Here is a 23,590-nt window from a genome sequence, read left to right on the forward strand (position 1 = left end):
TTCTGTGGAACATTTAAAGTACCTCACAGTCCTCAGGTTCTATTTCTCACCTGTCAGTTGTAGTGGAAGTTCTTGTTTCTTTCTGCCTCTCTTTTTATGTCTTTTCCATCACTGATGCGACCCTTTAATGTGTAAAAAAAAGAAAGAAGTAGAGTCAGTGTGCATTTATCTCCTGTCTGTTCACAATTGAATTTTCATATTTTCACAGAGGTTGTACAGGGAGAAGGGTGAAAACCTTAAGCACAATTACACACTCACTGAAGAACTGCCTGAGATGGTACAGGCCAAGCTCAACGCTATGAACCTGAGTGAGGTAAAAAAAACATTTTTATTAAGCTTATACACACACACAAAAGTATTGTATTCATATTTGGAAAAAAATGTGTTATTTCAGAGCCACTACAAAGAATCTTGGACTAAGTTACGTGATGGTGGTTACAAGCTGCGTCTGGACGCCATTCCCTTCCAGTCTGCCAAGGCTTCAGGCGACATCCTAAGTGATGTAGGAACCGAATCTTTAGCATTTTAAGAAAAGAGCGCTTAAATTTCATGAGCAGTTTTTAAAGTCCATCAGCATAGCGAGAGATAAACAATTAGTCAACAATTTTTCATCATTTTGCAGCAAAAGTACAAAGAAGATTTCGAGAGAACTAAAGGCAAGATGATTGGACTGAGGGGACTGCAGGATGATTTGAACATGTCCCACTCGGTTCATGCCACCAAACTGCAGAGTGACGTGAGTGCTTTATTACTACAAATATAACTAAAAAAACAACAGGAAAAATAAATGACAATGGCCTTTTTTTTTTTTAGATTAAGTACAAGAAGGACTCGGTGAAAGAGCTGTCCAAGTTCCATCTGCCCATGGACATGATGGAAGTGGCCCACGCTAGGAAGGCCCAGGCTCTGGTCAGTGATCAGGACTACAGACACAGTCTGCATGAGTACACCTCCCTACCCGATGACATGAAGGTGCAGGCGGCCAAGAGAGCGTACGCGCTGCAGAGTGAGGTAAAATGGACAGAATGTACCACAAGGGTGTTCTATCAGGAAGTGCATCAAGTATACAAACTGTCAGTATTTTGACCTGTGGCTGAATTTATCGACTTAGTTCCATAATGCTTATCTTTACAGAAAGTGTATCGCTCCGACCTGAACTACCTGCGTGGTGCAGCGTGGATTGCCACTGGGGCCCTGCAGATTGAAGGCTCCAAGAAAGCAACAGACCTCATCAGTGATGTAAGTAGTGCACAGATATTCTTCTTATTATACTTTGAATCTTTAGCACAGAGGACACAGTGTACATTGACGCACAGTGAGGAAATGATGGTGACTAACTTGAATTTTTTCTTCCACGACAGAAAAAATACCGTCAGCAGCCGTACAACTTCAAACACACCTCGGTCGCAGACTCTCCTGACATCGTTCACGCCAAACTCAGTGGACTGGTTACGAACGAAGTAAGAAAATTAATCCAGCTATTACCAGATTATGTCCTTCGCTACATTCTGATTGTTTGTTATTTACTCAGATGAACGTTCCAATCCAACTTATCTACAGATCACTAACAATACCATGTCTCTCTGTCCAGCGTTTATATAAAACAGCGGTGAACGACCAACACAACTACACGATAACGAGCGAGAGGCCGGAGATCACGCAAGCCAAGATTAATGCTGCCAACTTCAGCGAGGTACTCAAACATTCGCAGTACATTTGACAACAATATTGCACACTCCTGATGCCGGTTAACATTTCTTCTGTGTTTTTTGCCGCAGATCAAGTACAAAGAATCCTGGCACACGCTCAGGGCCCAGGGCTACAAACTCACCATGCAGGACATCCCCTTCCAGGCTGCTAAGACCTCCACGGGCATCGCCAGCGACGTAGGATTTAACACTAAATAGCTATGATTTTGATCATAGGTTCGCAGTTGATGCTGCTATATTGACAATTCTCCTTTACTTTTGCTTGCAGTACAATTACAAACACAGCCACCTGCTGGAAAAAGGTAAACACATCGGGATCAAAAGCGTCTTGGACGACCCACGTCTTCTCCAGTGTCTCCACGCGGGTCGACTGGCAAGCGACCAGGAGTACCGCAAGGATGCCCTGACAACCAGTGGCCAGTACCACCTGACTCCTGACATGATTCACCTGGTGACAGCTAAAAACGCCCAGACCCTGGCCAGTGATCAGGACTACAGGACCAGGCTGCACGAGTACACCGTTCTCCCTGATGACATGAAGGTCAAATGGGCCAAAAAGGCTTATGACCTGCAGAGTGAGGTAAGAAGATGAAACAGAGAGAAAGAGAGCTGCATAGAGCTGATGTTGTGACTGTTCTGACATGTTTTTGACTGACGCCTAGAAACTCTACAAGGCCGACCTCGGCTTCATGAAAGGAGTCGCCTGGGACGGAGTCGGTGCACCGCAGCTGGAGTCGGCCAAGAAGGCTGGAGAACTTATAAGCGAAGTGAGTTTGTGATTGTGTGATTGTACTATTGGGTTGTTGTTAAAGTGTTGCATCAATTAACTCATTAATGTAACAATTGTTTGGCGATGGCACCACCTAGAGGCATATGTGGAAATTTTGCAAAGAGAAAAAAAAAAACATTTTTCTGTTCTCTAGAAAAAATACCGTCAACTGCCTGACAGTCTGAAGTTCACCTCAGTCACCGACTCTCCTGACATTGTCCACGCTAAGTCAAGCTACCAGCATTGCAGTGAGGTAGGCTGACCTGATTAGCATGAGTACGATTTATGAATACTGGTTAAAAAGTTCATTCACCTCACATTTGGCTTTGGCTTATGACAGAGGCTGTACAAATCAGGGAAGGACGCTGACATGAACAAGTACACCTTACACTCTGACGATCCAGACTTCATCAGAGCCAAGATAAATGCCCAGCAGATTAGCGATGTAGGTTAAATTATATATTCTCTTGAAAATGCAGTGAAATATTAAAAAAAAAAGAAACGCCCCAGTGTTGTTACAAAAATATTGAACGTCCTCATTCTTCTCTGTAGAAAGTTTACAAGTCATCTGGGGAGCAGGTCAAGACGGCTGGATACGACCTGAGACTGGACGCTATACCTTTCCAGACAGCTAAGGCCTCCAGAGAAATCGCCAGTGATGTGAGTAGGATTTAAAATGTGGGATTGAAACGTCCGTATGCATTTTTGACAGAATCTCTTTGAGCGCAAATTGAAAATTTAAATGCAAGAAAATGTCGGTTGTCCATGAAGCTATATGTTATAGTTTTCTTCCAAAGTTTGTATGTTTTCTATGGCAGTTATCATTACAATTACAAGGTTTCAGCCCAAATGTAGAAAATGTAGTTTACAAAATTGAACAAAATTGAAATTTTCCTCTACCAGTTGCTCTACAAGGAGTGCCATCTGAAAGAGAAGGGCCAGCAGGTGGGGCTGCGCTGTGTGGAGGACGACCCAAAGATGGTTCACTCTCTGGCGGCCAGCAAACTCCAGAGCAACCTGGAGTACAAACGTCAATCCAAGGAGGAACGTGGCCAATACAAAATGCACGCTGACCAACCCGAGTTCCTGCAGGCCAGAAAGAGCCAGGCTCAGGCTAGTGACATCACCTACCGCCACAAGCTCCACGACTACACCTGTGACCCCAAACAGCTCAACGTCAAGCACGCCAAGCAGGCCTACAAGCTGCAGAGTGATGTGAGCCTTGATACCGATGGATGTTCTTTCGTAACATGACGGCTCTGCTGTATCGAATTTGCAGAAATTCTGTTAGAACTGATCACATTTATGTCCTACATACAAAATTTCTCTCCACACTGCACCACATGTTATTTTGAAAACAGTTCAAATGTGAAGCTGAGGACTCAGAACCACTTCTGAACAACATTGAGTGAGATTGAAAATACATTTTTGGGGGGAGCTGGGGGAGGGGCTGCACAGATTTACATTAGGGTAGGTTATTATTGTCCATTTTTGAGAATGCTAATTTTTAGAATTTAGGATTTTACATCCAGACTAATTATTTAGTCCTTTGACTGTTTGTCTATCAGTTCTGAGATGAGATTCAAGTCAAGCATTTTTGTTTGTTCTTGTAGGTGAACTACAAATCAGATCAGAACTGGATCAAAGGAGTGGGCTGGACCCCTCCTGGGTACTATAAGGCTGAGCTCGCCCGCCGAGCAGCAGAGCTGGGCCTGGCTGAGGGAGTTAGCACTGAGGAGGCTATTGCAAAGTACCAGCACATGATGATGGTGAGAGAATATTTCAAAATATTCAAATCGCATTTCTGCTTATGGAATTAAGAATCAACATGAAGGAAAAATGATAATGTGTTTCCAGATACATCACCAGCAGCAGATGGAGGAGCAGCAGCAGCAGCAGCAGCAGCAGACGTCAGAGCATGTGGAGACCAGCGAGGAGATAGGACAAGGTGTCAACTTGGACGCCATGGAGGTCCTTCACGTGAAGAGGATGAAAACCATTCAGACCGTCCAGAAAAAGTCCACAGCAACCAGCACAAAATCGTTCCGATCCATGGAGAAGAAATCCGGCACCACGTCGTCTTCCTCGTCATCTGGCCTCCAGAACACCGTGAGGACGTCAGGCTCTAGTAAAACTGCTGCAATAGAACAGGCGTAGGTTAGAGAGGTTTTACACGGTAGAGTTAGATTGTTGTTGAAATGACCCAACTGAGGATATTTAAGGTGAGTTTTTAATTTCCATTCTACTGAAATAATAGATGTAATATGTTATTATTGATCAAATATATATAAAGAAGTATAGTAATGGGATCTAATGGTGGTTGGAGCATGTTGAATGGAGATGGGACTGGAGATGAGAAGGAATTCAAATTTGATGTTGGTCAAACAGTCTGTGGGATTATGATGGATTATGTAAAGGACAAGGTTAAGTTCAAAAGAAAGTAATGTGTATGGATGAAAGAGATTACGTTAAAAAATAAGTTGCATGTTCAAGAGTTTGGACAGCTACAAGAGATATTTAGATTGGTCAGGATTACAGCATTCTTTTTTTCTTTGTTGGAACACATGGCAGGTTCAAATGCACAAGGTCAAAACACACACTGGTCTGTTGTGTGTTGAGCTAGACTCAGGAAAAACATATGACAAGTTTTCTTATGAAGCCATATGTAGTCTCTACTTTGTCTGGCAGGTTCAGCTTTGTCAGTTGTAACAGTGCACCTTCAAACTCAAGGCTGGACTCCGAGTAAATGCTTGTCTTTTTTCTTTTTTGCTGGTAAATAAATAAATAAATACAAATGATTTTTCAAGGGAAAACATACTGGTTTATTTTCTCACTAAAATTGACACAAATATTACAGCACCATAACAATTATTACTAAATAATGCAAAGCAAACAAAGAAGTTGAACCAAACTAATAAATGAATAGACATGAAATACAGTTATAATGAAATAAAAGTTAACTTGTACATTGGTATAAAGGAATACATTTTACTAAAAGTATTTTTTGAATGTTTAAAAACAATTGAAATGAAAAATATTGCTAATATTCAATCAAAAATCACTTAAGAAAAACACACATATATATATATAAATCACTGAAAAAACACACATATATATCTATAAATAAAAATAAAAATACAACAATTTAATAAGTTAAATATATATATGTGTGTTAAATAATTGTTAAACTTTTGACACATTCAGCGTATATTTTCTTCGATAATATATTCTCAGATAACAAATGTTGACTGTTAGTTGCTCTTCTACATATGGAGCTGCAGATCCTCCTGCCTGGAACCTGCTTTGATAGAGAATGGAGTTTTGCTCTTTGTTTCCAGGTCGGTGCACAGTCTGGCACTCAGCTCCTGCATCTGCTTGGAAAGTTCGTCCGCCTTTATCAGTTTGACTTCCAGGTAATCCTTTTCTTCCTTCAGTCTGTCCACTTGCTGCATCAGAGCTTCACACCCAGATTTGGACTCCTTCACAACCTGCCCCATCTCCTGGTGGTGCGCCACCCTCTGCTCCTCCAACTGCTTGTGAAGCTGCTCCACCTCTAACTCATGGGTTTTCAGCTGTGCCTCCAGTCTGATCTGCTGCTCCAGCAGCTGCTGGTTCAAAGACTCGTTCTCTGTGGCTAAAGCCTCCACCTCGTTGATTTCTGTCATCAGCCTGACTGACAGCTTCATTATTGTGGTCTCCAGGCTGTGGTTGACCTCCACCTGGTGGTTTAGATCTTGGTAGATCCTCTGGCAAGCTACTTTGAGAGCCTCCATCTCTCGTTGGAAAGCCTCTGGTTCGGAATGTTCTGGTTTGTGCACAACAGGGTTGTTCTGGTTCTGGAGTCTCATGGCTCGCTCCTTCTTCAGCTCTCTGGCCAAAGCCTCATTCTCCATCATCAGAGACTTGTTCTTCTGTAACTCGGCGACCAGGTCTAAAATCAGCATCTCGTTCTGTATTTCCAGGAAGTGGCTGGTCTTTGCCTCTTCGCTCAGCCTCTGGGAATGCATGCTGTCAGAAACCTGTGGCTCCAGCTGGCTATACAGAATGTCCATCATGTCTATTTGTAGTTCAGTCAGGAAGAGCACACCTCTGATATCACCTCACCTTGGTTCAAGTTAGAATACTGTATGTTCTACTGCTGGTTGTTAGTAACACAGGAACTGCTTTAGTGGCTTTGATCAACAGATTCATTCTGATTGGCCAATCCAAGCCAAGTGGCTTTGATCCACAGAAGTGGCAGGTTTTAGTTGGAACATTTTGTGATAACAGTCAAATTGTGAAGATAATGCATCATTCGAATTTGAAATTTGAAAATAAATTTGACCCTAAAGAAAAAAATATTCAAATATGTTGTTACTTGGTCATAATGTGACAAAGTAAAAAAAAAACAGCAAAAATGATCTTTTTTCAGGTTGAGTGCTGTCTTCAAACATTTATTTTTATCCTATACTTATATCGGTTACTGTTATTAAAATATAGTAAACTGAAAATAAATGAAATAAATAAACGATAATTATTGAATTACTTTGAGATGGATGGAAACCACAAACATCTTTATTGTTATTGTTTGAAATCCAACTAACAAAATATATTTTGCCAACCGAAATTGGCAGCCATGTAATCTTTCTAGTCTTTTATCACCGTTCTTCTCTAAAAATAAATGAGATTTTCTCAGGATAAGTGCATAAGAAAAATAAATCTATGATTCTTATTGTTGTTGTTGTTTTGTCCTAGGTATTTCCACTACTCCTTAATTCCCCAAATGGATGGGTTAGGGTTCGTACATTCTTGTTATGATAGATATACGGCATGAATGCACTTCTAGAAAATACAACCTTTAACTTTATCAAAGCTGCAAGTGCAAAAAAAGGAATTTTAAACACCAAGGGTGTAGGTGGCACAACGCTAACGCTATGCTAACAAAATGCAGAATGTTCTGGTTGACTGCCCAGTGTGTATGTTGCAGGAGGCAGAGGTTTCCCCACTCAGTACATCTGTCAGAAATGAATCATTCATAACAAACCAACCCAAACTTAGCAAACACAAAACCCACCGTGGCCTCACTGTGTCACTGACAGTTAAACAGGCATCTAAATAACAACAGTGGAAAGTAGAGCTCCACTGCTACAATGGCAGCAGAACAATACAATACACAAAATTAAATACACTATTTCTCTCCACACTGCACCACATGTTATTCTGAAAACAGTTCAAATGTGAGGCTGTGAACTCAGAACCACTTCTGAATAACATTGAGTCAAATGAAAATACATTTTTGGGGTGGCGCTGGGGGAGGGGCTGCACAGATTTAAATTAGGGTAGGTTATTATTGTCCATTTTTGAGAATGCTAATTTTTAAATTTTAAGATTTACATACCTCCAGACTAATCCTAAGAAACTCCACAAAAACAAACCCAGACAACAGGCAGAACAGCTAGCTCCAAGCTAGCCGACTCACACCAAAACATAACCGCTGTGCCAAACCGTGGTGCGTTTAAGGCAGTCTGAAAAGTGCAACAGCAGAACGAAGAATGAAGAATATTATTTACACAGATACGGGGGCAGGTTGGTCAAACAGTCTGTGGGATTATGATGGATTATGTGAAGGACAAGGTTAAATTCCAAAGAAAGTAATGTGTATGGATGAAAGAGATTACGTTAAAAATAAGTTGCATGTTCAAGAGTTTGGACAGCTACAAGAGATATTTAGATTGGTCATGATTACAGCATTCTTTTTTTCTTTGTTGGAACACATGGCAGGTTCAAATGCACAAGGTCAAAACACACACTGGTCTGTTGTGTGTTGAGCTAGACTCAGGAAAAACATATGACAAGTTTTCTTATGAAGCCATATGTAGTCTCTACTTTGTCTGGCAGGTTCAGCTTTGTCAGTTGTAACAGTGCACCTTCAAACTCAAGGCTGGACTCCGAGTAAATGCTTGTCTTTTTTCTTTTTTGCTGGTAAATAAATAAATAAATACAAATGATTTTTCAAGGGAAAACATACTGGTTTATTTTCTCACTAAAATTGACACAAATATTACAGCACCATAACAATTATTACTAAATAATGCAAAGCAAACAAAGAAGTTGAACCAAACTAATAAATGAATAGACATGAAATACAGTTATAATGAAATAAAAGTTAACTTGTACATTGGTATAAAGGAATACATTTTACTAAAAGTATTTTTTGAATGTTTAAAAACAATTGAAATGAAAAATATTGCTAATATTCAATCAAAAATCACTTAAGAAAAACACACATATATATATATATGTGTGTTAAATAATTGTTAAACTTTTGACACATTCAGCGTATATTTTCTTCGATAATATATTCTCAGATAACAAATGTTGACTGTTAGTTGCTCTTCTACATATGGAGCTGCAGATCCTCCTGCCTGGAACCTGCTTTGATAGAGAATGGAGTTTTGCTCTTTGTTTCCAGGTCGGTGCACAGTCTGGCACTCAGCTCCTGCATCTGCTTGGAAAGTTCGTCCGCCTTTATCAGTTTGACTTCCAGGTAATCCTTTTCTTCCTTCAGTCTGTCCACTTGCTGCATCAGAGCTTCACACCCAGATTTGGACTCCTTCACAACCTGCCCCATCTCCTGGTGGTGCGCCACCCTCTGCTCCTCCAACTGCTTGTGAAGCTGCTCCACCTCTAACTCATGGGTTTTCAGCTGTGCCTCCAGTCTGATCTGCTGCTCCAGCAGCTGCTGGTTCAAAGACTCGTTCTCTGTGGCTAAAGCCTCCACCTCGTTGATTTCTGTCATCAGCCTGACTGACAGCTTCATCATATTGGTCTCCAGGCTGTGGTTGACCTCCTCCTCGTGGTTCAGATTTTGGTAGATCCTGTGGCAAGCTACTTTGAGAGCATCCAGCTCTCGTTGGAAAGCCTCAGCCACGTGGCCGAGCTCGCAATGTTCTGGTTTGTGCACAACAGGGTTGTTCTGGTTCTGGAGTCTCATGGCTCGCTCCTTCTTCAGCTCTCTGGCCAAAGCCTCATTCTCCATCATCAGAGACTTGTTCTTCTGTAACTCGGCGACCAGGTCTAAAATCAGCATCTCGTTCTGTATTTCCAGGAAGTGGCTGGTCTTTGCCTCTTCGCTCAGCCTCTGGGAATGCATGCTGTCAGAAACCTGTGGCTCCAGCTGGCTATACAGAATGTCCATCATGTCTATTTGTAGTTCAGTCAGGAAGAGCACACCTCTGATATCACCTCACCTTGGTTCAAGTTAGAATACTGTATGTTCTACTGCTGGTTGTTAGTAACACAGGAACTGCTTTAGTGGCTTTGATCAACAGATTCATTCTGATTGGCCAATCCTTGCCAAGTGGCTTTGATCCACAGAAGTGGCAGGGCTTAGTTTGGAAATTTTGTGATAACAGACAAATTGTGAAGATAATGCATCATTCAAATTTGGAATTTGAAAATAAATTTGACCCTAAAGAAAATGATTCAAGTATGTTGTTATTTGGTCATAATGTGACAAAGTTAAAACAAAAACAAAACAAAGAAAACCCCATCACTGCCCTGTTTGTCATGTGATGCTGTGTATATTTAAATTATCTTTTTTCAGGTTGAGTGCTGTGTTCAAACATGTATTTTTTTTATCCTTTACTTAAATCTGTTACTGTTAATAAATATAGTAAACTACGGAGCCCCTAAAGGGACATGGGAAAAAAATAAAAAAATTAACTTATCTCGTGAGCACGAGATAAAGACATTTTGCCACACATACATACAGGGTAATACATTAAAATAACAAAAAACCATGTACATGTACGTACGGTTGGGAAATCTAAGATTCCGGCATGTCATGTGTGACATATGTACTGTATATATGCTGAGCATTTAATTAATATAGGATACCTCAGTTAGACACAGGAGGGCACTGTTGTTGTGTTTCGTGATAACTTTCACGTAATTACGTGATGTCTGTAAAGCACACTAAGTTTGCTTTGTGCATGATATGCGCTCTATAAATAAAATTGAAATTAATGAACTGATGAAAGTCCACCTGCGAGCCAAGAATATGGCTCGTTTACACGATTCAGTTGAATTGTACTTTATGCTTGGCTTGAGTCACGGTGATATTTTACAACTAGTGGGCTCAGTGGGTGAGATTTTTATTAGTATGCGTACTCTCAGAAGGACGAGGATGATTTACTTATATACGTATTTACCCTTCACGAACCTCCCTATAATGTTATCAACGGTAGAACAACAGTGCCCTCTTGTGTCTACATGAGGTATCTACAGTAATTAAATGCTCACCATATACTGTATACAGTACATATGTAACGCATGACATGCCGGTATCTTAGATTTCCCAACAGTACGTACTTTACGTGATTTTTTTTAAAAATGTATTATCCTGTATGTATGTGTGGCAAAATGTCTTATCTCGTGCTCACGAGATAAGTTTATTTTTTTATTTTTTCCCCATGTCCCTTTAGGGGCTCCGTAGTAAACTGAAAATAAATGAAATAAACAATAATTATTGAATTACTTTAAGATGGATGGAAACCACAAACATCTTTATTGTTATTGTTTGTGGCCATGTAATCTTTCTAGTCTTTTATCACCGTTCTTCTCTAAAAATAAATGAGATTTTCTCAGGATAAGTGCATAAGAAAAATAAATCTATGATTCTTATTGTTGTTGTTGTTTTGTCCTAGGTATTTCCACTACTCCTTAATTCCCCAAATGGATGGGTTAGGGTTCGTACATTCTTGTTATGATAGATATACGTCATGAATGCACTTCTAGAAAATACAACCTCTAACTTTATCAAAGCTGCAAGTGTAATAAAGGAATTTTAAACATCAAGGGTGTAGGTGGCACAACGCTAACCCAATGCAGAATGTTGACTGCCCAGTGTGTATGTTGCAGAAGGCAGAGGTTTCCCCACTCAGTACATCTGTCAGAAATGAATCATTCATAACAAACCAAGCCAGACTTAGCAAACACAAAACCCACCGTGGCCTCACTGTGTCACTGACAGTTAAACAGGCATCTAAATAACAACAGTGGAAAGCAGAGCTCCACTGCTACAATGGCAGCAGAACATTCACCACAGGCAGAGCTGGAGGGGCTCAACTGTCTGGCGTATGACGAGGCCATCATTGCCCAACAGGACATAATTCAACAGGAAGTGGCCAACACCACACCACTGGTGTCCGACAGACTGGATCTATCCGTGCTGCAGACGGAGTACGCCGAGGAGGACACCGTTTATCAGCTGAAGATCAAGGACCTGTACCAGAAGTACGCCTTCATTCGTAAGACGCGGCCGGACGGGAACTGTTTCTACAGGGCCTTCGGTTTTGCACACCTGGAGTCCATACTGGACGACGGGAGGGAGCTGCAGAGGCTCAAGGCGGCCGTGGCTAGGAGCAAGGCGGACCTCGTCAACGACGGCTTCACCGAGTTCACCATCGAAGACTTCCACAACACTTTCATGGACCTGATCGAACTGTGCGAGAAGCAGCCGAGCCTGCAGGAGCTGCTGGACTGCTTCAACGACCACAACATGTCCGATTACGTGGTCGTGTACCTGCGGCTCCTCACCTCCGGCTACCTGCAGAGGGAGCAGGGCTTCTTTCAGTTTTTTGTAGAGGGAGGGCGCTCCATCAAGGAGTTCTGTCAGCAGGAGGTGGAGCCCATGTACAGAGAAAGTGACCACATTCACATCATCGCCTTGGCACAGGCCCTGAACGTATGCATCCTGGTGGAATACATGGATCGGGGAGAGGGAGGAACAGTCAACCACGTCTTCCCTGAGGGCGGCGATCCGAAAATCTTCCTCCTCTACAGACCTGGTCATTACGACATCTTGTATAAATAACACTCCTGCTGTGGGTTTGTTCACATTTGTTGTCTCGTCCAACGCACAGTCATTTCTTTTTATTGTTCTTGTCTTATAACATTACATACAGTACATGTGTGTTTTTCTGTGGGCTTGTGATTAATCTATTTATTAGAGTCATGGTCCACACTGACAATGAAGGCTAATCTATCCCATTCTAATATAATAAAACATCATCACAGACCCACTGACATCACTGGTATCAAAATGTATCAATTATCTCACCATCTGTGCCACAAAAGTCTTATTGTCACATTTCTTTCTAATTTTTTATTCTTACATTTTTAATTTGACCTTTGCCCCAAGATCTTCAGATCTTCCATTTCTTCTTTTTTTTCCCTTCTTATGCTGATGTTTGTGCCTTTTCCTTTTCTGTGCTTTTGGCACCTCCTCAACAATAACTTTAAATGTAACAATTTCCAAATAAATATTTCATTTTTGAGCCTTTCACTCTGAGTAGGAAGTGATTTTAATTAACAATAACCACACCACTGTATTTCCTTTTCAAAGATCCGCCCTTATTAACCGAGTGTCGTAATAAAAACCACAGGTTTACTGCTGTCTTATATTGTACATCACAGTATTACCATTGTTAACAAATCAATATTAAAAAGAAATATTTGTTGACATGGTTACACACAAGAGATACTGTACATGTAGGAGCCATGCAGCACCACAGAGACGAGAAACAGGAAATGACGATAAATTACCTGAGCAGAAAAAGAAAAAAGAAAAACTCACCCAGGGGCAGATGAGACAGAATGCAGGAAACCATGACATTCAGCCAGAATGCAAAAGTCAGACTGAACAGTCAAGGACCAAGACTGGTGTGTTTCACCAGGTGAGATGAATGAGACTAACGAACTAGAGGCACAGGACACAGGTGAGTGTGATGAAACTAATCACCCAGGAACAGAGGGAGAAATGGCAACAGCACGTCAAACTTCATAATGAAGCACATGAAAACATCACAACAGTCCAACTTAGACCTGGGAGTCATAACGAAGGGCAAAAAGTTCCACAAAAAAAACCCAACACTAATGAAAAAGTAAATGTAGCACAATCCAATGTATGGTGTAAAACTGGCACAGGTAAACAAAGCAGTACTCTGGTTATAGTATTCATCCCCTATGCTCAACAACTAGTTCCAGTGCTGAATTTGTTTTAACACCATACGTTGAGACGATGGACAATCCTAATTATGGGAAACCGGCAACATTGCCACAACCACACTGAATCATGTCTTCTTGACCACTTTATTTGAGGTAAAACAAAATGCAGCCCTTATCTTGAACACCACCTTATCTTCAAGGCTCTGTGTGTCATGTCATTGATTCATTTATTTTACAACATAAATAATAGTGTGATTCTCATATATTATTTATCATTCAAATAAGAGGAAATCCAGCTGACAAATCTGCCAACATTGGCATAGACACCAGGCTTGTACTTCTTGCCGCAGCCATCTCCCCAGCTCACCACACCGACCACTTGGTGTGTCCCGTTATGCTCGCACACCAGAGGACCCCCAGAGTCACCCTGCAGGACGGAGACAGAAAAGACCAATAACGATTCTAACAGGTATTTCATAGCTATGCTAATATCGGCCAATGTTATCGCTTGGACGATATCGCACATCCCTAGTTTATTGTCTACACTATAGAAACGATAATGAACTTGACTTTGACTCAGTCAGACACATCAACTGACCTGGCAGGAGTCCACACCTCCATGCATGTTGCCTGCACAGAACATGCTGTCATCCAGGGAGTCTCCGTACACATGTGGAGCTTTGCATTTCTCCTGAGAGATCAGGAGAACGCGAGCATCCAGCAGGTGGTTGCTTCCATATTTCTCTGCAGCAGATGAAGTTGAAAATGAGGAAAATGTTACTGTTATTATTATTCCCCAAAACCCTCCATCCTGAACCTCTGCACTCTTTGAACTCTAAACAATGTTGACAGTACACATTTATAGCAGTACAAATGTAAGAAAGTATGAAGAAAAAAAAAATCACAATAAGCTGACAGTTTAACAAATAAAAAATTACCCTGTTTTCCGATGTAAATGCGTAATGTAGCACTAGAAGAACTGGATGAATATCCATGAGCTGCCAAATGGTCAAAACACTTTTTTCCATTGCTGAACACTCACTAAACCTTACACCTTACAGTAATATAATTATATTAATATTATTTTTTATTATATTTTATATATTAATATGTATTTATTATTTATAATATCTATATATTAATATTTATATAAAGTACAAACATTACTTACGTGTTTCAGTCGCTCCCCATCCAGAGATGGCGCACTCCTTCCCGCTGTTGAACTGCTGGGTCGGCAGACAGGCTGTCTTCACGAAGCGAGTTTCTTTGGCACAGTACGGCTTGTCCATGACTTTCAGTTGGAGCATGGCTGCAGAGTATGGCAGATATTTTATCTTCGAAATACAGAGAGCGTTCGCATCGCACCGCTAACGCATAGACCAAAATGTCTTACCGACGTCATTATGAAGAGCGAAGGGAGTCTGTCTGTAGCCCTCGTGCACGATAGCTCTCTCCACGGGAACCACCTGATCGTACGCCTCGTCCTTCTCTAAGTCCACTCCACCCAGCACCACCTGCAGCTCTGTGTGACTTAAACTGGACAAATAGTTGTGGCTTTAGCACAGTTGTGGACAATCAATGCTACTTAAGGTTAGCTCAGACATAGCTAAACATTATAAAATGTTGCCCAGACGTTTCTCCATTTGAGTTCCAGGCGATCTCACGCGAGACCCCGACCCAAGGGTTGAAAACCAACGGCTTAAACATTCCATTACAGTTACAAGTCAGTGTGAATTTCACTTCATGGACGCTACTGGAAAAAACAACAGCGGCTCTTACATGCAGTGAGCAGCAGTTAGAACCCAGCAGGAGTCCAGTAGAATACCACCACAGATGTGACTGAACGGCCCGGAGGAGCCCGCGGCTCTGCTCTGCAGGGAAACCTGCCAAGGATGAGCTCCGGGAACAGATTTTTTCCCTCCAAAGATTCTGGATGAGCGGCCAGGCTGCGGTCTTCCACACTGAGAGAACAGCCTGACCGGAGCTGCTGTGACGGAGTCAGTTTCTGTGACTGTAGGTGGAGTGGCTGGAGCTGAGAGGGGGGTTAACAAAGAAAGGGTTAACAGTCAAAAGAGGAGGGTAGAGGTGTGTGTTTGTGTGAGTATGATGAAGTTTCACCTCCAATGCATTTCCTGATGTTACAGTGGTTCCATCTCAGTCTGCCGTTCTTCTTAACGTAGCACCAGGGCTGATCATCTCCGTCAGGATTACTGTTAAACAGAAATAGATCTGCGGTATGAAGTATTAAAATACTACTACACAACTACAGTAACACGCATACTGTACAGCATTTCCTCAGTCTGTGTCCTCACCGGCAGTAATTGTTGGGTCCAATTCCATCGTGACCTTCATACGCTTTGAACGGATCCGCTCCGTTCTGCAGAATGAAATAGGAATTCCAGTGCAAACAGTCCTCTCCTTCGACCGTTTCACTCACCATGCCATTGTAAAACTCTCCGTCGCCTTCGTAACAGTCGTTTGGTCCTGTGAGCAGACAAAAGCCGTTTACCGTTCGCTCCGAATTCAACGTGAACGTGATTGCAGTAATAGACGGAGAACAATTAGGAGAATTGTATTTACCCACGTCACATAATTTGCCGTTGTATCCGTGAGGGCAGGCGCACTGGAAGCTGGTGCGTGACGGACCCCTCCAGCAGCTGCCTCCATTCTGACAGGGGTTATTAGGCCTGCAGAGAGAGGCTGAGACCGAAGACATGTGACAACACTCATCAAACATGAACTAGTCTGTTATCAATAAACTGATTTCTTTATCTTTAACCCTCTGCCTCGCTCACGAGGTTATTTGAAACATGAACTGTCAATAACGCAGTGCAATAATTCCAGACCTTTCCGGCAGTGGGGGGGTTTGAAGGGAGCTTTGCATTTGCACTCGTAAAAAGGAGCAGTGGTGGTGAGGACGCAGTCTCCTTGGCCGCAGTTCACATTCTTGCAAACATCTTTCACTTAAAAAAAAAAACAAAAAAAAAAAAAAAACCCACACACTTATGTAATTATTCTATAATGAAAACAAAAAACACGTTTTAATTAGAAAAAAAGGCCCCACCTGTGTGACACCTCTTTCCTGTATACGGCTCAGGGCAGTGACATACGAAGCCCCCGTCCACTGATGTGTCACAGCTACCGCCATTCAAACATGGGTTTGGGTCACACTCATCTACAGTAGGAGACAGAAACAAACAAAGTGACTGTTAGGTCAAAGGTCAACTTGCATCACTAATCGATTAGGAGCAGAGTTCAGCAGACTGTCATTTCAACCCGTTTTTATATATATATATATCCAATATTAACTTTTTGCCGATAGCTAATATGCTAATAAAACACTTAATTTCTGACTCCAATATCAACCAATACTGATATGGACCTGGTAATATCCATTTATTTATCTGTACAAACCACTGAATTAGTATGAGAATAATTTAATTAGCTGCAATGCTGCCATCTAGTGACTTTCACTTTAATATACAGCCATTTATCCCCAAAACTATTTTTAGAGCATATCATTTGGCAAAAACCCAGGCATTGCGTCCCAGGTATCGTGTTTTCATTATAGAGGAAAAACTGATAACGATTCTTACACATATTACATAATATGCTAATATATACAGAAATTGAAGAAAAGGTCGAGGAGAGGTTTGTCTTTTCTTTTACCTGTGAGGTCCATGAGCTCATACAGCCAGTCGTCCAGAGCTGAATTAGTGCCTTCTGCTGGGCTTTCAGTCCCATAGTCATAATAGTAGATGTAATCTGTGAGAGGAATATGAGCCTTTACATAATTTTTTACTTTTGCGCTCTATGTTGCAAGTCTAAAAATTCTGTGTTACCAGTGCCGTCTGTGTCGTAGATGACCTGTAATTAAATGAAGCCTTTATCACTTACTAGTCACATCACGTATGTATTGATACATTAGAATGCACTCATACTCACAAAAACATCCTGTCCCAAGGCAGTGAACGCACATAGTTGCACGAGTAACGATATAAAGCAGACCGTGTTAACGTGAGCTCCAGCCATGATGAGACCAGGTTGAGGCCAGACCAGAGACTATGGACTGTTTTTGCCGAGATAAAATGTCCCATCAGGTCCACTGTTGCTCTCCACCTACCTGTTAATCATTACACAGCTGCACTGATTTGGCAGAAGTCAAAAAATGTCATTCAATATTTTCCACATTTTTGGCCATTACCTCTAATTCTGAGTATGTAAACAGTACAACACCACCTGAAACAAAAATATTTTCTCTTTCTCCCTTTTTTCCAGGGGTTGCTACAGCAAATCATTGATTTCCATATTGCCCTGTTCTCTGCATCTTCAAGTAGCCACTCTGTAACCCTCTAGAAACAAATTGTATTAACAAAAACATAAGCTACATTTTGATTGGTTAACCAAAGTACTACTGCAGTTTTCCACATCCTGCTGCTGGGGATGGTGTGGATGGGTGTGCTTTACATCTACTGTACCTTGCATGCCAAATAAATGTTCCACCAACCATAAGTATGTGACTGGATGGTGCAGTAGGGGTGACGCAAGCAAGCAACCCCATGGCATGGGTCTGAATTCAGGCAAGTGGGCCCTAGCTATCCTTCTTTTACCAAACAAGGTTAGACTTGAGTGAAAAAAAAAAAAAAAAAAAATTCCCCAAAAAAAAAAAAAAAAAAAAAAAAAAAAAAAACCATGCAAGCCAGGCCTGGATTCAAACTCGCATTACTTGGACAAAGGTCAGAGGACTTATCCTCTGGTATAAGCTCACAACTCTAAATAAACTCTGACTGATGTGATGTCACAGCACACGACAATGTAGTGACACACCGAAACAAAGAAAATGACTGGGACACAAAAGAGGAACACCCAGTGTTGTCAAGTGTTGACTAGTTAGTGAAAAGAATATAATACAAACATTTCTGATCATTTATTTTATCAAAATGACTTACACTTTGTCAGTGCACAGAGAGGAGAAGTTCGGAGGGTGGGGGTGGGGGAATCGCACTCACAGTAAAACACTTTCGTACGACTCATCTCGTCGATACCATCTCCGACTGGGTCATTCACTGCGTAGTATTTTTTATAGTTTTCCAGCCCCGATGTCCTGTAAACATTGCACAACACTATAAACGCTGTCCAAAAATTCCATTTCCGCTGAATAAAACATGACATGTTTCTTTTACTTTGACGATGTCGTTCACTTAACACAAACCAGATGCTTCCGACTTCTTGGCGTCGTGGAGTCCACCGGCCCAGTTGATGGCGATGTGGGTCTGCCGCTACACCTGCAAATATATACTTCATCAATTTCGTACGTGAACGAGCGCACGCACACACTCAAATAATAAAAGAAGGTGCAAATTCGTACCTTCGATAATAATGTACCGTCTTCTTCATGGATGGCTCATCGTTACAATGACCTACAAAGTGCAAGTACCACTTTGAAGGAAACGTTCCCCCACACAAGCCGCTGCTTCACCAACACACGTGGCTAAAGTTGCAACACCCCAAATGTTTGGACCACTCAAACCAAAGGGTCATCATCGTGCACATACTTCGAGGCCAAATTACAAAACGCTACCTCATGCAATTGAATAACACGATGACTGAAGCGATACTGCAGTCAGAACTGGGTTGAATGTGCAAATCGTGCGGCTCAAACAAGCTACTGTTTAGCACGCTAACCGTTTACCCCACTCGGCGGTTCAGTAGCGTGTAGACGGTCTAAAACAAACCGTCTTCCACGGAATACTGGTCCTTGACATGACGCGTTAACCGCCAAAGTGAAGAGAACCAAAATGAAACTACGTACCGTGGTAACAATAGCAAACACAGCGCCATTTTGCAACCATCACACGAAAGGAAGTTGTACCACGTCCTTCCGCTTTTAAAGCGCACGGCTGCGCCTCGTTATCCAATCACAAGCGTCTTGCACGGCATCTACAATTTACCAGGTGACAGTGTGATATGAGGAGGGGCGCCTTTCCTGACGCAACCCTCACCATTTATCCGGGCTTAGGACCGGCAATATAGTATCACTATAGTAGCACTGGCTTGTGTACCTTAGTGTACCCTAGTGGCTGGTTTACACTGGTACTGAAAAAAATAAAACTGCGAGCCAGGCCTGGATTCAAACTCACATCGCCTGGACAAAGGTCAGAGGACTTATCATCTGGTACGAGCTCAAAATAATTCTAAATAAACTCTGACTGATGTGATGTCATAGCACGTGACAATGTATCGACACACTGAAACAAAACAAAAAAGACTGGGACGCAAAAGAGAAATACCCAGTGTTGTCTTGACTAGTTAGTGGAAATAATATAATAAAACATACAAATATTTCTGATCCTTTATTTTATCAAGATGACTTAGACTTAGACTTAGACTTTCTTTATTGTCAGTGCATAGAAAAAACGTCTGGAGTACAAAGTACAAAGTACACAGCTTGTAGGCCATGAGTAACTACTTGGGGTTTGGCTGTATATACAGTATATGTATATGTATATAATTAGTGCATGTTTGATTAACGATCTAAAATGTTAGAAGCTTATCATATGTTCTCTATTTATTTCTGTTTTTAATTTAATTTGTATTTATTTGTATTTATTTGGCGCTTTGGCCCAGAGGCAATGTCTCTGTCATTGGTGTGATACCCCAGGGTTCACCAGGGCAAGTTCGAATCCCGGTTAGGGCGGTTGGTACCTTCCAGTGGACTCACCACCTGCAGGAAGGTTCGTACGATGTATTGTGATGCAGTCGCCTCCGCGACCCGGTAACGGATAAGCGGATGAAGATGCATGTTACACACTTAAAATTATTTCACGTAGTAATTAAATGTACGTCATTTCCTCTCCCTGGTTTGCGCATGCGTAGTAAGAGGTTTTGAATTGTACCGGAAATGTGCGCTCTCGTTCTTTAAAGTGTGTGTGGATGCCACGAGGGTAAAGATAACTATTTACGTTTAAACTACATAATGAAGCATTTTTTGTGATGTTCAGCCATTTTATGGTTACCGGTGCATTCGTTTTTTTCTCGGTAAACTTTTTTTGGCAAATTAACCGGAAATATTGCTCTCGTTTATCAAACAGACATTTAGTCTCTTGAGTGTGTATGGAAGATAGAAAAGATAACCTGATCACAAACAGTTTTTTCTCGATTAAACTCAATAATTGATGCGTTTATGTGGTGTTTAGTCATTTTTTCGACACTAGTGCTTTAGGTAAAACGTGTAACCAACATTGGAATTAGTTGAAGTTGTTGTTTTAGCAGTTGTGGTACAGGTAGAGGAGCTTCAATTGATTTTGACTTTATTTAAAATATACTGTTAGGTCTTTATAAACAAATCAACGGTTAATTTACCTTTTATACAAAAAAATGGTGAACGTAAAAGTTGTAGTATACTCTCTGAGAGTTTGTAAGACTGGGTCTGACTGTATTGCTAAGGCTGAACTACAGCGTCTATTTACAGCAACAGTACGTCTTTAGCTTTCATTAAGGTTTTTTCCAATTACTTATCAGTCTCCTCTCTCGTCAACAGTATGTCATCAGTTAGCAAAATGGAGAAACGGCCACGGTTATGTTGGTGCAAAATTGTGCAGCACAAACACATAAATTAGTATTTTATTATTTTTGTAGTTTCCCTTTTTGACAACTATTTTGTAATACAGTAGAGCCATTAGAAGTGTGTATATATATATATATATATATATATATATATATATGCATGCCATAGAAGCATTTTTAATGAAGAGCAGATTGACTAGAGCAGATTAATTGTGGGTAATGGTATCAGAACCATGTGAATTAAATCAAATCAATTTAGGAAATTGGTCGCAATACCAGCCCTGAAGTGTCAGGAATTAAAAAAAAAACTTTTTCCATTTTTTTAAACTTTATTATTTTTTATTTATTATTAAAATAATACTGATTACTTACACGGTGCCAAATCTTAGAGGATACACATGTATTCTTGGATTACTTTGTGGTTTTTGCATTTTTCCAAGAAAGTCACATTATATATGTATACATATCATCATAAAATATAAAGTTTTTTAGTATGGCACAATGACGATGATTTGAGGCCCTTTCAGATCAAATAGTTTTGGCACATCTAAACCACACTACCTCACTCTAAGCAATAATGGCCTGTTTTATTGTATTATCTTATTTTGTTATAAACGCCATTGGCTTTTCATTTGTCTTTTTTTTATATTTTAATTAACTGTTTTTATTATTTTTTGCCTGCTTGCACCTTGGTTCTGAGAGAACTGTAATTTAATTTTATATATATGTATGGTATATTCCAATAAAGTTGATTTGCTTTCACATTTTAAGGTATAAACTTGTATTTTAAAATAGTTTTTTTCTTTACAAAATATTTTGTGTTGTTTTAATTTTTTTTGGATTTGTTTTGGGGGGCAGTTTTTTATTTTTTATTTTTCAATTTTACTGCTTTGCATGAGGTCATATTTCATGTTTTATTCATAAACAACATAGTATAACGTGTTTTTGCCCAATTTTTGAAAATTATGTGGTTAATTGGAAATTAAACATAAATGTCACTTTGATAATTTCTAACATTTTAACATTGAAAGAATGATTTATGAGAAAGTGGATTTTTTGTAATTTTTTATTTAGGTTTATCATTTATCATACAGTTACATGGATAAATAATAGCACCAAAGTGAAAGCAATAATACACAAACAGCCTTTAAACAGAGAAGAGTGTTAACTTTTCTATTTCTTGTATTTCATCTACCATTGTCAGCCACACTTTATAACTGCTTTAAAATTGAGCCAGTTCTTAGTAATGGCCTCTTTGGAAAATGCATTTTTTAAATTATTTAAATTTTGAAAACACATTTTAATACTGCACTCCTGTTACAGGGGAGCATCAGCCTCTATAAAAAAAACCTCTATAATAAAAAATATATATATATATATACGGTTTTTTTCTTTTATTTCAGGTGAACATATTTGCATTGACATAACCAGAGCAAACCAACGTTTCATGAGGGACTCTGTTCTAGTGTTCCGACAGTGGGTGAGCCAATCAACACTGAAGCATGGCAGTGGTACTACAGTGAGGTCGGGGACAAGCGTTGTCCTGTGGTGGATACCGGGTGGCAAACAGGTAAATGGGAACACACTGATGTTACTCTTAAACAATTCAAAAGTCACGTTACATGTTTTTTATATCACACACTTGAGATTGTTCTGGAAAACAAAAAATGTAACTGAGAATAATTGAACACCACTGCATTGTGGATTCATCTTAGGACATCTCAGGAGAAATCAGTGGTACAGTTGAAATGAACTGACAGTTATGGGTTTGTGTTACTTTTTAATGTTGACAGATTGCAGTCCAATAAAGTGACTTGACTGCTTGAACAAAAGTTTGCTTAGTTCAAAGCTGACAGTGTGAGGCTGTTAAAGGCTCTACGTCAGCCACCCAGATAGAGTGGAGTAAAAATGAAATTATTATTTAATGTTTGTTTTGGAATCCATGACGTGGACTGCCTGTTGACGATCACTGCTGCACGTAGTGTGTAAATGACACAATGTGTGCAATGTGTATCCTAGTAGATCAACAGTGACCTTGAACCTTGCAATTGTGTGTGTGTTGTAGGTGCTTATGGGAGGTGAGCAGGAGGCCATGGAAGTGACCACAGCTTCCACCAGGATCGGCAAGTTTGAGACCAGGTGAGTTGAAGTGCTGTTTCCAGAGTATTATTGTGTGGTTGAATAAAGCATCCAGTGACTGTTGTCTTAATCTGAACCAAAGAAACATGAAGAAAATGTACAGATGTTCTTTATTCCATTGTGGTGTTAGCATTAGCACTGAAGAAGCCACGACTTTGTTACAAACAAAGGCCTTTATGTAGTGATGACATATCTGTTTAAGGCATTGAATTTGTATAGTTGTTGATAGTGGTGTGTAAACATTTAGTTGCTATCACATTTGATTGTGCAACAGCAGTGCTGTTGACGTCACTACTTTGTAGCTGCTTTTAAGGAAAACCTGTTTGTTTGTGTTAACATGTGGCACAGTGATGTGTTCTTCTGATTTGCAGGTTCTTCCACACTGCGTACGAGGAGGAGTTTGGCTCCATCAACTGTG

At 40.5% G+C, this 23,590-nt stretch overlaps 4 protein-coding genes and 1 pseudogene across 5 annotated transcripts in view; 2 read left to right on the forward strand and 3 right to left on the reverse strand.

The window, feature by feature from the left end:
- Positions 1-4,438, reverse strand: part of casp7 (caspase 7, apoptosis-related cysteine peptidase) — a 23,444-nt gene extending 19,006 nt beyond the window's left edge. Inside the window, exons 1-3 of one of the 2 annotated variants that reach the window (XM_025057176.1) lie at positions 4,345-4,438; positions 259-304; positions 51-122 (exon numbers count right to left, since the gene is read on the reverse strand). The gene's annotated coding sequence lies outside the window, so the exon portion shown is untranslated. Of the gene's footprint in view, positions 1-50; positions 123-258; positions 400-4,344 lie in introns of those variants that run through there. The other variant, XM_008313780.3, reaches the window with a different exon arrangement.
- Positions 1-5,286, forward strand: part of nrap (nebulin-related anchoring protein) — a 17,467-nt gene extending 12,181 nt beyond the window's left edge. The window contains 16 exon segments of the mRNA XM_008313779.3: positions 209-313; positions 395-502; positions 623-736; positions 814-1,011; positions 1,135-1,239; positions 1,362-1,460; positions 1,592-1,693; positions 1,779-1,886; positions 1,978-2,289; positions 2,372-2,476; positions 2,633-2,731; positions 2,819-2,923; positions 3,031-3,138; positions 3,382-3,693; positions 4,092-4,247; positions 4,336-5,286. Of these exon segments, the coding sequence (XP_008312001.1) occupies positions 209-313; positions 395-502; positions 623-736; positions 814-1,011; positions 1,135-1,239; positions 1,362-1,460; positions 1,592-1,693; positions 1,779-1,886; positions 1,978-2,289; positions 2,372-2,476; positions 2,633-2,731; positions 2,819-2,923; positions 3,031-3,138; positions 3,382-3,693; positions 4,092-4,247; positions 4,336-4,635 (2,436 nt within the window). The 3' untranslated portion in view covers positions 4,636-5,286.
- Positions 5,287-5,663: 377 nt separating this feature from the next.
- Positions 5,664-10,102, reverse strand: LOC107988883 (centrosomal protein of 290 kDa-like). Its single transcript, XM_017034527.2, has 2 exons — positions 9,406-10,102; positions 5,664-6,280 (listed from the first exon to the last, which is right to left on the reverse strand). The coding sequence occupies exons 1-2, from the start codon at positions 9,656-9,658 to the stop codon at positions 5,742-5,744; spliced, it is 792 nt and encodes a 263-aa protein (XP_016890016.1). The 5' UTR covers positions 9,659-10,102; the 3' UTR covers positions 5,664-5,741.
- Positions 10,103-10,908: 806 nt separating this feature from the next.
- LOC103381450 (ubiquitin thioesterase OTUB1 pseudogene) lies at positions 10,909-13,029 on the forward strand (annotated as a pseudogene).
- A 563-nt stretch (positions 13,030-13,592) lies between these two features.
- On the reverse strand, positions 13,593-17,560 carry habp2 (hyaluronan binding protein 2). The gene is made up of 13 exons (XM_025057715.1): positions 17,413-17,560; positions 17,310-17,334; positions 17,137-17,232; positions 16,532-16,642; positions 16,314-16,430; positions 16,048-16,167; positions 15,780-15,951; positions 15,586-15,677; positions 15,247-15,499; positions 14,861-15,003; positions 14,639-14,776; positions 14,066-14,211; positions 13,593-13,894 (listed from the first exon to the last, which is right to left on the reverse strand). The coding sequence occupies exons 1-13, from the start codon at positions 17,497-17,499 to the stop codon at positions 13,733-13,735; spliced, it is 1,662 nt and encodes a 553-aa protein (XP_024913483.1). The 5' UTR covers positions 17,500-17,560; the 3' UTR covers positions 13,593-13,732.
- Positions 17,561-23,590: the final 6,030 nt, after the last annotated feature.

Source organism: Cynoglossus semilaevis, chromosome 8, assembly GCF_000523025.1.
Source record: "Cynoglossus semilaevis isolate Cse_v1.0 chromosome 8, Cse_v1.0, whole genome shotgun sequence".
Classification (NCBI taxonomy): Eukaryota; Metazoa; Chordata; class Actinopteri; order Pleuronectiformes; family Cynoglossidae; genus Cynoglossus; species Cynoglossus semilaevis.